At 40.8% G+C, this 15,725-nt stretch overlaps 1 protein-coding gene across 2 annotated transcripts in view; it reads left to right on the forward strand.

The window, feature by feature from the left end:
• The window catches only part of LOC136428627 (glutamate receptor ionotropic, kainate 2-like), a 36,972-nt gene that overhangs the window by 3,086 nt on the left and 18,161 nt on the right, over nt 1-15,725 (forward strand). Inside the window, exons 3-17 of one of the 2 annotated variants that reach the window (XM_066418292.1) lie at nt 253-522; nt 1,433-1,629; nt 3,969-4,022; nt 4,201-4,440; nt 4,936-5,043; nt 5,797-5,913; nt 7,015-7,122; nt 7,555-7,659; nt 8,404-8,639; nt 8,987-9,140; nt 10,063-10,207; nt 10,657-10,898; nt 11,541-11,641; nt 11,966-12,134; nt 13,210-13,319. In XM_066418292.1, the coding sequence (XP_066274389.1) occupies nt 253-522; nt 1,433-1,629; nt 3,969-4,022; nt 4,201-4,440; nt 4,936-5,043; nt 5,797-5,913; nt 7,015-7,122; nt 7,555-7,659; nt 8,404-8,639; nt 8,987-9,140; nt 10,063-10,207; nt 10,657-10,898; nt 11,541-11,641; nt 11,966-12,134; nt 13,210-13,287 (2,324 nt within the window). In that variant the 3' untranslated portion in view covers nt 13,288-13,319. Of the gene's footprint in view, nt 1-252; nt 523-1,432; nt 1,630-3,968; nt 4,023-4,200; nt 4,441-4,935; nt 5,044-5,796; nt 5,914-7,014; nt 7,123-7,554; nt 7,660-8,403; nt 8,640-8,986; nt 9,141-10,062; nt 10,208-10,656; nt 10,899-11,540; nt 11,642-11,965; nt 12,135-13,209; nt 13,320-15,725 lie in introns of those variants that run through there. The other variant, XM_066418301.1, reaches the window with a different exon arrangement.

Raw genomic sequence — 15,725 nt, forward strand, 5'->3', positions numbered from 1 at the left:
TACAGGTCACAACAAAACAAAATAACAAGTACAGTTAACGGATACAAAAGAATATGACTATCATTAGATAGATTCTACTTCTCCTCGCTTTTCGGTTATAGTAAATATAAAAGAACAGACGTGTTTTTTTAATGGGAGGTTTGTCTAGTCGCATTATAAATATAGATTTTTGCACAGTACTTAAATGTGTGAAGTAGGGAAATAGGTTTTCTACAAATTTATACAGTTCATTTCTTAATGATTCACAAACAGAAGTGGCGAATTTCCGTGATCAGGAGGTCTGCGCCACCGTAGTACTGGACTGCTGGGACGATCACTGCCCCGACTCCTCCTTCATCCTCCGCGCCCTTCCCCCGCCCATCATCCGGGTGGGACCTCCCGTCAACAAGCACCACGCCAGCCTGGCCAGCGTCAACACTCTGGAGATCACGCCGTCAGCAAACGAGATGGCCTTGATGATCCAACAGACGATAGAGAAGTTCGGTTGGCGTTCTCTGACTATATTCTACCAGGGGGCAGGAGGTGAGGGAGGCTAGAACATTACTGTTAAAGGTGCCCTAAGCGATTTCAAAAACTTGAAATATTTTTGGGAAAACAATTCTGTTTTGTGAGGTTGAAATTTACATTTACTTCCCTACATTAGCACATCTGCATCATTATTTCATACTTTGATTTTGAATATATCACTTTCAGCGCCCTAATATTGCTTAGGCCGCCTTTAAGGTAGCTGAACATAGTTTTTCGCCAAAGGAGATTTATATGGTTAAGGACCCCGAAGTGAGTAGGTTCGAAGCCTAAGAATTTATAGCAGGGTGCACAAGGAAATTACGAGAATGGAATATGTTTGACTTCAGGGTACAATCTGCAAAATGCCTCGATGCCCAGTGATGGCAACTCCAAGGCTTGCTTTTTTGTGCAGGTGTGCCTTGTGGCATTCTGAGAATATGTTTAAATATCGACCAATTTAGTTGAGTAACATGCCTACTCTCAGGGTAACAATATTCTATCTTTACGAATGACAGTACCATGGACATCTGCTTAATTTCGGAATTCCGTGCAAGGCGAACGGGGGCGGGGGTGAAATGTGGCAAATGTATCACAATGGCGTTAACCTAACCCTAGTAGCGTGCGTAGTCCAGGGGTTAGTGATCTTGCCTCTGGAACTAGAAGCCTCGATCCTGGCTCACCCGATATGCACGCTACCGGAAAGGGTCGCAGTCCTTAGGAAGGGACGTTAAGCCGTGGTATACTGTTCATTGTGCCTGTCGGAAAGAGCTAGGGGAATTTCCCCGGTACAATGAACATGTAAATGCTGTACATAGCGTCTGTCTTCTCTGTCACGGCTCATCTGTTCATTGAGTTCATTTGAGCTAAACTGGTTCGAGGTCACTTTCCTTTCCTTTTCTAACCACTTTGAATGCCATATCCACAGGGTACCACGAGGTGTCTGAGGAGCTGATGTCGTTGATGAGTCAGTCTGACACGTTCTACCGGATGGCAGAGATCCCCAGTGACGAGTCCGCCCGCGAGGAGCAGCTGGAGATCTTCCTGAGGAGTTCGAAGAACCGCAAGGAGAAGCGATTCCTCCTTATCGCAGACGCCGATGTGACCAACGAAGTTCTTCATCACGTATGTCTGTTTGTGTTATTTGTTCTTCATCACGTATGTCTGTTTGTGTTACTTGTTCTTCATCACGTATGTCTGTTTGTGTTACTTGTTCTTCATCACGTATGTCTGTTTGTGTTACTTGTTCTTCATCACGTATGTCTGTTTGTGTTACTTGTTCTTCATCACGTATGTCTGTTTGTGTTACTTGTTCTTCATCACGTATGTCTGTTTGTGTTACTTGTTCTTCATCACGTATGTCTGTTTGTGTTACTTGTTCTTCATCACGTATGTCTGTTTGTGTTATTTGTTCTTCATCACGTATGTCTGTTTGTGTTACTTGTTCTTCATCACGTATGTCTGTTTGTGTTACTTGTTCTTCATCACGTATGTCTGTTTGTGTTACTTGTTCTTCATCACGTATGTCTGTTTGTGTTACTTGTTCTTCATCACGTATGTCTGTTTGTGTTACTTGTTCTTCATCACGTATGTCTGTTTGTGTTACTTGTTCTTCATCACGTATGTCTGTTTGTGTTACTTGTTCTTCATCACGTATGTCTGTTTGTGTTACTTGTTCTTCATCACGTATGTCTGTTTGTGTTACTTGTTCTTCATCACGTATGTCTGTTTGTGTTACTTGTTCTTCATCACGTATGTCTGTTTGTGTTACTTGTTCTTCATCACGTATGTCTGTTTGTGTTACTTGTTCTTCATCACGTATGTCTGTTTGTGTTACTTGTTCTTCATCACGTATGTCTGTTTGTGTTACTTGTTCTTCATCACGTATGTCTGTTTGTGTTACTTGTTCTTCATCACGTATGTCTGTTTGTGTTACTTGTTCTTCATCACGTATGTCTGTTTGTGTTACTTGTTCTTCATCACGTATGTCTGTTTGTGTTACTTGTTCTTCATCACGTATGTCTGTTTGTGTTACTTGTTCTTCATCACGTATGTCTGTTTGTGTTACTTGTTCTTCATCACGTATGTCTGTTTGTGTTACTTGTTCTTCATCACGTATGTCTGTTTGTGTTACTTGTTCTTCATCACGTATGTCTGTTTGTGTTACTTGTTCTTCATCACGTATGTCTGTTTGTGTTTCTTGCTTTGGCGATAGAGCGTTGACAGTTACTGTAGATGCAGACATGTTCGCGGTGGTTTTATGTTCGTGGTTTTAGCGGCGATCGTAAAACCACCGCGAACAATTTTGTCCAATACTGTAGCAGTTATTTTTCTGTCATGTACATCAGTAATATGCTATTGGTACAGATATAGATAATAAAATGATTATCAATGTTTGTGATATCTATACATATATAGTTATGTTTGTATCATTATCATTATTATTAGTGTGTGTGGTTTTGCCTGCTTTTTAAACATGTCAATCAATAACCATTACCTATCACCAAACTTGAGAACGGCGCCTTCAGTTGCAACATTCAAAAACATGTTGCGACGATTACCTATGGATTAAGTATGATTACCGAATATGGAAATGATGTTATATTGTCGACTTATCTTTATATGCTGAATATGATTATGGAATACTGATTGTAACGTTATCTTTGTAACAATTTTTGTAATATTTTCCGATGGTATGTTAAAAAGACCCCTGACCTCCTCCCTTGAACTCATGAGAAAACGGCATGGGCTGAATGACTGTATATTGTATACTTTCAAGGTTATTAATTAGATAAAGGTTAGCTTCATGGTATTTTGTCCTGCATTGTAGCTTTGAATGTGTTTATTTTTGATTTCATTGCCATTATTGAAAAGGCCAAAACTAAGAAGCATTTTATCTGAAGAAACATGATCTAATTAACCGCTTCTCTTTTGCTGTTGCTGCTGATCTTGTCATAATGAACGTCAACTGCAAACGATTGACTTGTGATTTTCTTATCAAACAATGTACATGAATCAGACTGGTTCAAAAAGACTGGTTCACTGTGTAAACAGTGTGCAACGAAAGCAGTGGAAAATGAAATACATTCTATTTGCGAATGTCCCAAATTCGAAGCCGTGAATAACAGATTACTCACGAAAGTATCCAACACCTCTAAAAGTTATTCCAGATTAAGAAATACACAGAAACTCATATTCCTTTTAAAATCTTCCAACCCACTCATCATTGAAAGTGTGGGCATTTTTATTTTCCACTGCTTTCAAAGAAGACATCAAACCATGCATTAGAACCATAGATATAGAAACTTATTGTAGACTAGCAATATAGTATGATCTTGTTTCACATGTATGCCTTATGTTTTTACTTTGCATTTGTACCCCGACATTGCTGTCAACATGCAATAAGCCTACGGGCATGAATTTGCAATAAAATTATTATCATAACATCTTATTTACCCATCTAGGCTCATGGTCATCTAATGCTTGATCCAAGACACCACTGGATTGTTTCAAACTTGGTGAGTACAATTAACGCAGTTTAGCGCTGAGTGCCCTTATCAAACTGTAGCAACTTTGGTTTAAAAAAGACTGGTAGAACTAGATTTTATACCAAAACTCTGAATAGATATGGTAATTAAGGGAAGACAATTTCAGATGGTTCAAAGAACTTGACTTAATAATGTATTTCTCTTACAGGAAGTGAACCGACTTGAGCTGAATGAATACAGGAATACCGGGGTCCATCTGACGGTTTTTCAGCTGAGGACTCACGGTACGGCAAACTTCATGTTCGATGATGCTTTTCGGGGAGCCAACCAAAACTACGGTTTCCAGGGCACCCTGGCATTCGACGCGGCTTTGGTCGTGTCACACGCAGCGATGATTTCGGCTGGAGAACGGGACGTTTGCAACGGAACACGAACTGCCGTACCAAAGGTACTATTGCATCTGCGTTAGGACACACTACGTATACCTAGGAAGACTAAGGCCCAATTTACACTTGTTCTTTGGAACCATTGTACTGCACATCGTAGGCTACTTAATATCTAGTAGAGTGCAGATTTGCGTCCGCTTCACACACGCTGACAGGAAGCCTAGCATGAAACTGTAGTGACCTAATGTGAACTTTGAAAGATCGCGGCCGAGAATTTCAGTCTATTAGAGTATTGTCTCCGCAATTGCTTTTGGCAGTCAGATGTACTTTAATGTGATTAACGTGTTTACTATATAGCCTTCGCTGGATATGAGTCACCATCCGTATCTTTTTACCAATTAGTGTAGGATTAAGACATGATTTGTTAGCAGGCAATTAGCCTTGAAAACCTTTCCAGTGACCCCTAGTTCCCCTTTCATCTCTGTGTCAGTGCTGATAGAGCGTCAGACCTCCTGTATGTTTGCACACGTAATCGATGGTAATGTCGTTATAAACAGATCTGGCTGAACGGGAGTACCGGAACGGTCGCCTTCGGTCCCGAGGGGACGCGGAAGGATATTTCTTTTGAGATAATGGAGCTATCTTCGGAAGGACGGCCAGCGACCGTGAGAAATAACTTATAATTTATTGACAATACATGAATATATGTTCTTCCCTTTTCATTCAGAATTGCTCCCTCAATTTTCTCATAGAGAATAACTATAATACATAATGTGAAGCAATGAGTGTCAGTCACTGGCATGTGTTTGTGCTCTTATCTTAGTACACGTCGTTTGTTTGTTTGTTCGTTTGTTTATTCATTTATTTGTTTGTTTCTTAAAATGACCAAATGTACATGTAGTTGATAAACATATTCTACTACATGTCCTATTGTAGAGATTGCCTTAATGGTTCATTTGTAAGTTTAAAATAGATACAGTAACTAGTACTATCTGTCTCGACATTATTGTTCAAAACTTGCACAATTTGAGCAATCAATAAAGGTCAATAACAAGGGGATAAGGTAAGTTTATGTTTAGTAATTAGAGAATAAATGCATGACTGAGCATCTCAATTTGTTTTGTATCCTCGCTGACATATATCCGCAAAAAGTCAACTAATTCCTTTTGCTGCATTACTGTTATTTTTATGTTATGATGTTGACTTAGTTTGTCTTGTCATTTGCTGTTAACCTGTTATATGTTACGTCGTAATTATTAGTTCCTTTTGTAATTTTTAACCGTCCTCTGTATTTTATGAGCAGAAAACCTTCATAAGCATATAGCTTCTTGTCTAATACTCAATAAATGAATGTGAATAAAATAAGATAAAATAAATGAATAAAAATCCAACTGTGATGCTTTGATTTTCCCCAAAAGGTAGGACATTGGCAGGAAGGAGGCGGGGTTTTCCTTGAGCCCTGGACCAGACTAACACACAAGCAGTCTGCCGATCCTATCTTAGGAGGACGAGAGTTGAAGGTCCTTGGACGACTGGTATGAACATTCAGTGTTCGCTAGTTTTGTCGTAACAACAACTGTATATGCCTAGAAGCCAACATCGCCATTCTTTATTGTTCAACGTCCTTTGCAACATAGACCATAAGATTCCTATCATCAAATTTCTTTTCATTCTTTTCCAAGGTGAGCTTAAGTAATTTAGCCTCCTTCGCAGACTTCCTAGAAAGGCTGTCGTCCCTCGGCAGCGAAACTCCCTTGCCGGCATTAGAAAGCCTTGGCCCGTGTAAGAAATTGCGTCACCCCCCTCCCCCAAATATATACGCCGCCGTTCTAGGAAGTCTGCGAAGGAGGCTAAAATAATCATTGTTTACTTCAGCGACAACATGTAATGCAGCAGTTCATCATCTGTAATCTCGGTGAATCATTATCATTGTGATATTTTTTTCTGGAGTTTTGCCCAAATCCCTAATTGTTCCCATTTATGATTTGTTTTTGCAATTAAAGTGCCTCCAACCGAGACTGTAATGTGCTTATTTATGCCACAGATGTCCAACAAACATATAAAAGACAGAAATCAGAGCAATTATTGAATAATACATAAAGCTGTCACCTTGAACCTTGGACGGGGACACCTAGCGATGCCAACACGCGGGATAATGGGTTCTTCATCTCCAGTCAGTCCTGTCAAAGCTGTCACAATTAAAGATTCATTCCTCTTACCTTATGCAATAGTAGTGATGGCCGCATCATCACGAATAAAATGTGTCGACTCATGAGAGACCGGTGCAATGGCCTAGTGGGTAGAGTATTCGCCTTGCACACGGTAGGTCGTGAGTTCGAACCCCGGCCGGGTCATACCAAAGACTTTGAAAATGGTACATACTGCTTTCTCTGCTTAGCATGCTAGCACTCAGCATTTGGGAAAGAGTATGGAAATTAAACACATACCACTACCAGTGGACTAGCCCCCTGCTGTAGTCATTGCAAAAAGTTGTGTGGCCCAAGGGCTACTGAAACGGAGATGGGCGCCGTCCTATGCACCATCGGTGCGGGAAGAAACTTTGACTTTTTTGACATAAGATGTCATGGCACGACACTGGGATTTGCATAATTTTTACCTGTTGTTGTAATTTGCAGAAGAGACCGTGGCTGGTTCTGAAGGACGGCGCGACCTGCGAGTTTGGGAAGGTCTGTCATAGAAAGAACTTCGAGGGCTTCTTTCCCGAGATAATGGACCACTTAAAGGTAATTTCATTACCATAAAGCAATTAAATGATTTTATCGCACAGGATAAACTCACCGAGTCCTTTACGTTAACGAAATGCACCCATTTTGTTGTATGAGGAATACACATGTATCTTGTGTTCCTCTTGGTAATTTTTGGTTAATTTAGAGTGCGTATACAATGTAGCTTATAAACGTCTTCCACAGCTTCCAAAAAGAAGAGTAGATTTTATCCCGTAGTAGTTCTTAGAAAAGCCATTTGTTCAACATTGTTAACTCGCACTATCTGTACACTCCGTCAGTATACCCTTGCTATGCATTACATTGTGGATTTCATGTTGCAATTAGCCCTCGGGCATGCATTTGCAAATCCCTTCTTTTTATAAACCTTCAATGTGATTGAGGAGCTTATGGATGACGTAACGGATTTGATATCTTTTATTTTCCATCTAGAAACGTCTGGGCTTCACCTGGGTGATGACCCTGACTAAGGAAAAAATCGGTGAGAAGGTGAACGGCGAATGGGGTGGACTTACCGGTAAACTCATCAATAAGAAGGTACGATTTCTCAAGTTTAGTCTCATTTTGAATGATCATCGTGACATTCTTTACTTATCAAGGGAGGAGACTATTTAACACTTTGATGATTGTTTCCATTTATATCAAGACTGATTAATCATTCCTTTAAAGTCAAGTCAAGTGAAGTCAAAACCATTATTTTATTTCGAAGTGCTTGTTCGGCCACATGGCCACTTTTCAACAAGGTCGAAAAATGGTTTGGATTTGGGCCTGTCTAAGGGAAACGTGAACCCTCTTCAACCTCGTTTTGGTGCAAGCTCACGTGCATTCTCGCCAGACTGTGCTCTCGCGAGAGCACATTTAAGAATGGCGCTCGTAATTGGAAATTGTCCGATTCTGGTGCCGTTTAAAATAAAGTGTCAGAGAGCATCGGCGTTGGCATCAATGGAAACAATCTGACTATCACCACACATGAGAGAACAGAAGTACAAAGCAGACAACGAGAGCGTTGGAACGTGCGTGTATTGTTATCTGTAAATCACTTTAATATAGCGGCAGGAAAATATATAGGATGATGATGCAGTTTGGGGGAAATGGAGTAGATCACGGTCAAATATTGCGATGATGAAATTTTAGCTGTTGACTAGTGACCGTTAAATCAGCTAAAAATTAAGTTCCAGTTAACAAATCAAGAATCACAGCTATTGGAAATGTATTCAATATTTTCTGCAACACGTAAACATACGCATGATTGCCCTAATATATGTATCATCCACACTACAGGCTGACACAGTGCTCTATGGGGCCACCACGCGGTCCAGACGTACGGAGGTTCTGGAGTACTCCTTCCCCCTGGCTCACCAAGGATATTACATCATCATCAAACGAGCAGATAGCAATATTAACATCATGGACGTCGCCGGGATATTTGAATTTCTAGCTCCATTTGACGATTTGGTTTGGGCTGCTATAGGTGCATCAGTCGTCGCAGTCACAATTGCACTCTATGTCATCAACTGGTGAGCATATGATTTTATTTACTATGACAATGATATCGTTGTGAACTTTTGCGTAGAAATAGAGACGTATACTACGTATTAGTTAGAGAAGCAATATATGAGAGAATGTACAATCCCGTCCTCAACAGGAAAGGAGGTCTAAATCTACGCATTGAACTTTCAGGCACTTGGGACAATGGGAGATCCGGCTAGTCTGCATATTTTGACTAAACCAAATATTGTTACATCACTATGGGAGCAACCATAGTCATAGTTTGTACTAATTATATGATATAATATTGTATAATCAATATAATTATACTGACTACAGTTACTGACAGGTCAAATAAACATGCTTCCCTCCACAGGCTGGATCCGTTCGAATGGCGCGGGCTGGCAACGCGAGGTCTGGTGGAGAAAGATGAAGGCCAAAACTTAAACCTGGTGCAGAGCCTGTGGTTCACTTACGGGTGTCTCGTGGGGCAGGGAGGGGAAAACCTGCCCAAGTCCATTGCTGGACGGGTAAGTCATTAGTTCCATGGACTCATGCAATGCACACATTTATCTAATTGTAGCCAAATCTAAACATTGCCCATGGACGGAGTCCACCTTTTTTGTTATCTAATGTATTTGAGTTTGAACAATGTGGGGATTGCCCCCCAGGGCACATTGAAAAACGCCATTACAGGCGATATATAACCCCCTGAATAAATAAAAATAAACCAACAAACAAACCTTGTCTATTGAGTTAAGAACGTTGATCCACCAAAATTGTACATGCAGGACTTATGACTCTATAAATTAAATATATACGAGCCAATTATGATTTTGTTTAAAGTAGGAAACACACAAAGCTTGCCTTGGTCTAAGCAATCTACAAGCCGGAGAAGATGGCCAACCACTTCCAAGCCTTTTCATCTACTACGCTATCACTTCTACCACTTCTATTTCATTTGCTGAAATATCTTTCACTGAATATAATAGCTAATGCTGCGAACGAAATCTTTCTGTTTCTGTTGCATTGCATCTCATCGACACAAAGAGAATAATTGGTCGACCAATCACAACACTCAAGAAACTCATAGAAACTGAAACTAATTAACAAGAACTCCTCTCTGCAATGAACGACAAGAAGTTCTGGAGAGTAAACTTCACTTGCTACACCTCGTAAGAGGAGGACCGATGATGATGATGATGATGATGATGATGGTGGTGGTGGTGGTGGTGGTGGTGATGATGATGATGATGATGATGATGATGATGATGATGATGATGATGATGATGATGATGATGATGATGATGATGATGATGATGATGATGATGATGATGATGATGATGATGATGATGATGATGATGATGATGAACGTATCTTGTTAGCAGTCTACATGATGCAGTGCCTTGCTCAATTTGCCTTTGGGGCTTCCTTTTCCCCAACTGTTTCCAGGTTGTTGCTGGGACCTGGTGGTTCTTCATCCTCGTGACAGTAGCCTCGTACACGGCCAACCTGGCGGCCTTCCTCGGCAGGGCGAACAAGATGTACGCCATCCACACCCCCGACCAACTCATCGCCCAGCGCACCATGCCCTATGGTAAATAAGCCTTAAATATGAGCTTTTGACATTTTGTCAACGAAAAAAGTACAGTGAACATACTGAAAATTCAGGTAGTCACCATTTGAAAGAGTGTGCAACCGCTGGAAGAAAAGAACAAAAGAAACAAAGTTGAGGTGGATTCTAATTACATTTTTCATAGCAAATGTAATCTAGTGTTCAAAGGCAGAATCAATAGTGCAGTGTTTCACATACTAGTTGTGGCAGTCTTCCAAGGTCTTTGCCAAGTGTATTCACGAGAAAGGAAGGTGCAACACGATGGTTACTGTGCACTGTTTGGTTCTCCACAGGGACCTACAAAGGCTACACGCAGTTAAAGTTCGTGGAATAAATCTCTTGGTTGTGTAAAAAGATTGCTTTCATTCAGTGACTTAACAACCTGATGAAACTCTTCATGGATTTACCATTCACCGCTTGATTCTCCACAGGGACCTACAAAGGCTACACGCTGTTGAAGTTCGTGCAGAACACGACTCTGTCCCCCTACCGGACCATGGGGAAGTACATCCAGGAGCATAAGGACACCGCCATACTGGAGACTAAGGAAGAGGGGCTCCGGCGCGCCTCCGAGGGGAACTACGCCTTCATCGCGGGAGCGAACTACAAATACGTGCTGCAGAACGACTGGTGCAACCTCACCTTGGCTTCCCAGCCCTTCTTCAAGTCAATGGCAAGTGCCGAATGCACCATCTCGCAGTTCCAAGTGCGCTTGTGCAATCGTGATGTATTGTGGTCTAGGTCAAAGTTTAAGATCCCGAGCGAGAACTTTGCAGAAACGTCTGAATGATACTATTTCTGGGATCTTGAACTTCGACCTCACAATGTATCACAAACGCACAAGCGGATTTAGAATTGCGAAACGGCCAACATTTTACTTGATTTTCTGGATGAACTATGTTGGGGTTGCCATAACTATACACAAAACTATAGGAAGTCAAAAAATATGTTTTCTTTAGCTTTGAATGTATACCGTTTGCTTACCAGATTTCTTTCTTTTTTTCCTTTCGACTGAAGCAACTGTGTTAATGTTGTTTTCACTCACTCACTCACTCACTCACTCACTCACTCACTCACTCACTCACTCACTCACTCACTCACTCATGACCCATGACCTCAGTGCACGTGGTCGTAGGGGCGTCATGACAGCCAGCCGCAATGATCCGTGCCCATCCTGTTCTGTCCTCGGCCTATCTGATCAGATGTGCAGTGCCCAGGCCAGTCCATGCCTTGATGTTGTTTTAGTATAGACATAATAGCTAGAAAAGTTATTTTCTTCAGCTCTAAATGCTTTACTCTTTGCCTTGTCTTGCAGATCGCCCTGCCGTTCCCCGCCGGGTCTCCGTACGTCGAGCCGATCAACCGGGCTCTGATGGCGATGCAGGACGACGGGATACTGGATACCCTGAAACTCAAGTAAGACTAACCAAGCTGATTTTGTTTGTTTGTCTGCCATTATGATTTCCCATCATTTTGTTAATACTATAAACGTGAAAACATTAATTGAAAATTATCAAGTTATAAGATAGATTTACCACGTTGTAGAATCATCACATACAACATCATGATCGACAATATTATATCTTTTATAGTTTTCTTACGTAGAATTCTTGATAACAATAATTCATTTGGCACTGCTAAGAACTCAAAGCAATATACAACATAATTTACATATATGATTGCTGTGAATTGCACGAAAGCCTCATCTTTGAAGTGTGGTCTTAATTTCATTTCTCCTAGGTGGTTGGAGAAATCTGGCAAGTGTATGGAGCACAACAAACAAGATGGCGTCCTCCGGATCAACAACTTCAAGGGAGTGTTCATCGTGCTTCTCCTCGGCATCACGGCCGGCGGGATCGTCGGGCTGTTCGAGTGTTTCGGACACCAGGGACGCAAACTCACTAAAAAGGTAAGAATGAAAACTCGTCTGTGTTGGTAGTAATCATAATACAATGCTAAAATTTCTTCCAACGCTAAGGTATTCACGGATCGAATTTTCGACGACCACTGTCGCCTTCTTCAGGATCAATAATGACCAATCACTGCCGAACGTAAACTCGCGATAGTTACAGACACGTGACTTTATTGACACGTGTCATTACGGATACGTGACGTCAACAATTGGTCAAACTTGCCAGGAAGTTTATAACGCCCACCGTCTCTGTTGATTCTCTGTTTACGTTCGGCAGTGAGTGGTCATTATTGATCCTGAAGAAGGCGACAGTGGTCGTCGAAAATTCGATCCGTGAATACCTTAATGTTGGAAGAAAGTTTAGCATTGTATCATTTTGAAATGGTTAGGGTTTGCATGCTTAACGGTGCCAACATCTAACAAAAATAGTTGTCTGATAGCAAGGTTTCGATGATCGTCTGTCATCTTCATCAGGGCAATGCTGACTGGTTTCACTCTGCACTCAGGCTAGGTCGGCTCATGTTGATATGTGGTTGTGAATAAAGACCTTTGCTATTCAATCATTCACCAACATGATGAAGTTATTCACGGATGGAAAAGAGTTGTCTGTAAACGGTGAAGATTACTGACAAAGTTGACATTCACACATTTCTTCCATTTTTGTTAGTGTTAAAGCGTTTATATGCCACCACGATTTAAGTGTAATACTACTATTCTGCAGAAATCTACGCGTGTAATTATATGACTGGTTATGACTGGTATATTTGAATGAATTCTCTTCACAGCCCAAAAGGGCTGAATTGCGAAATTTAGCACACAATTTCATACATAACAAAATACAATAAATCATAAATACATTAAAATCATCATTATACATAAAATTTCCGTTAATACACTTTGTTGTTCAAGAGTTTGACAATGTATAGCAGGGGACTGTTGGCATACCGCTTGGTACGTGCTGGTATGAGGTCAAATTTACTTTTCTGTCTAGTTGCCCTCTTTGTCACTTCGCCCATATTATTGAAAAATTTGCCGTAGTCATATATTAATCTTAAAGTTTGTTGTTTTTCAGGCCTGCACCAAAACGCCCCCTAAGTCTAAGACAGAGAATGATGGGGTCCAGATCACCATGGGAACGGAGGAGACTTAGGACGCCGTTAATCGGAGTTGCCAGCATCATATAGTCTATTCTATATAACAGCTCAATATGTCGATGATGATGCATGTGTTCCAGCACAAAGACCTGAGCTTCACAAATTGACCGCACGTAATTTATCACGATATTCTTGTGCTGAGAATATTTTCTAAAGCTGGATGTCTATGAGTAATCCAGTATTATATGGTGATAATAATAAAGTTATTGCAAATTCTTGCACAAAGGCAGAAAGACATTGGAAAGAAATAATGCATGGAGAACAGTAACTTTGATGATAACTCTACCCCTCCCCCACTTTCTTGAATGTGTAACTGCATGTCATGCTCTCATATATGATTAACCGTCTAGTTAAAGCCACGTGTCTATATGCAGTATATGTAGTATAAGTATGTGAAAATGTATGTGCTGTGTACATGGGCTCAGATACAGTGAGAAGTCATTTCTTGTTCTACTGGTACGTTTCTCATAATCGTCATCAACAGTTATAACACTAACACGATGGTGACGTCGTGATCTTCTTTATATCTGGTATAGGAGATTCTTTTTACACAACCAGGTAAACTCACCTGCTAACGTTTCGGTGTCTGTCAGACACCTTCTTCAGAGCTTCTGACTGGAGTACTGATTCTCACCGCTATTAGTAGCCGATTTAGGTGGCGCTTTTGCGGCGAGAACGCAGTCTCAAACGTGGCTAAGTTTGTATCCCCCTACATCGGCTACTTATAGCGGTGAGAAGCAGTACTCCAGTCAGAAGCTCTGATGAAGGTGTCTGACAGATACCGAAACGTCAGCAGGTGAGATTACCTGGTTGTGTAAAAAGAATATCCTATACCAACCTGATGAAATTAATTTTGGCTCCTTTCTATCTCGTTGCTTCTGACGGCTTCCATGTTATGCCTTTCCAATGTAGACCTCAATGAAACATGCACGTGTTGGCCCAAACATGTTTGTGCATGAGTATGCAACTGAATGTTCCCATGAAGAAACTTATGAATACATACAAATAAATGTTTTCACAAAAGTTGTGTATTATATCTCATTTATGCCAACAGTTATACTACAAACAAGTCTATCGTGGAGTAAGCAAAAGCGTCACGCTTTGGTCACATCTTACAACATACATCAACATATAAGGAATGCCATTATTATCATCATTCTCCTTTTCATCCTGTCCGACGGTCAATTCAACGTCGATGGACTCGACCGTTGATGTACACCACTGCTTGCTCTCTTTTGGGGCTGCCAACCCTCAACTCACGACGTAGAACTCTGACAAAGTCGTTTGCGAAGAAGCGTGTTCGATCAGGTCAATTCCAGCACCTACTACTTCCACCAACTAGAGGGAACATCAGTGGCCGGCAAACACGGTCGTCACATAAACTTGACCCTCACTATGGCCGAACTGACCGGTATATGAACAGTGCGTTACCATACATGATTCGCATTCTGAACACTTAAGAAATCCACGGCTATATGTGTTACAATAAGAAGCTTACCTTGTGTGTATTGTCGTATTTTGACAAGTATTTTTTTTATAATTATTGCGGATGAAATGAAGTAGTTATTTTAAATGAAATGTAATGTGTCTCGGCAATTCAGCCTCATAGCTGCTAATGAGATCATTGAACAATAAACCAGTCTTATTACCGTGAGCGGCGCGTCCAGCTTTACTCTTGCAGTGTTTGCCACAAGCAGCCCAGGTCAAGACTGTTGTTTGGCACGGTGTGTGTCTCTTTTGCCTCCTGGCAACCTCGTTAAGAGGCATGCCTTTATTCTTTAGAGAAAAGACCTTCACCGCGTGTATAGACATTTACAGCCGACTTTTGGACCTTTATCAGGTACTTCCACATAGACAAATAACGTTACCCAATGAGAAGGCTGTGTTAAAGTTTTGTTGTTTAAAGGGTGGAAGGGGTGGGGGGAGGGGGCTAACAATCTGCGATCGGATGTACCTCCTATTATAAATGGAGAGTGAGGACTAGGAGTAGAACTCTCCAGAAAGTTATCTGGCTCCACAGCACTCTACCAGGTCCCCATAGATGATTCTATCTCTAGTGGTACAATCAATCGATCATAAGAGCAACTCAATCAACCTCATTACATAAGTGACATTTGCATATGACACATAATCACAGATAAAGCATTCTAGCTTAAGCTGTGCACTAGTGGAAGTGGTTAATTAGTGAAAACGCGTCTATTAGCTGGATGTCTATTTTTCATCATAAGTCTTAGTCTATACTTTGCATAGAAGGTAAAATACATCATTAGTCTAGATGGAGAAATTTTGATGAGACCAACAGCATTTTAACTGAAACATTAAATCTTAAACAGATCTGTATAATTTTGGGTACTAGCATCTAGATTGAACTAGGACTTTTGACTGACCCCTTTAACTAAAAGTTTGAAGTTGTCATTCAAAATGGTAAAGAACA

This window comes from Branchiostoma lanceolatum, chromosome 1, assembly GCF_035083965.1.
Source record: "Branchiostoma lanceolatum isolate klBraLanc5 chromosome 1, klBraLanc5.hap2, whole genome shotgun sequence".
Taxonomy (NCBI): Eukaryota; Metazoa; Chordata; class Leptocardii; order Amphioxiformes; family Branchiostomatidae; genus Branchiostoma; species Branchiostoma lanceolatum.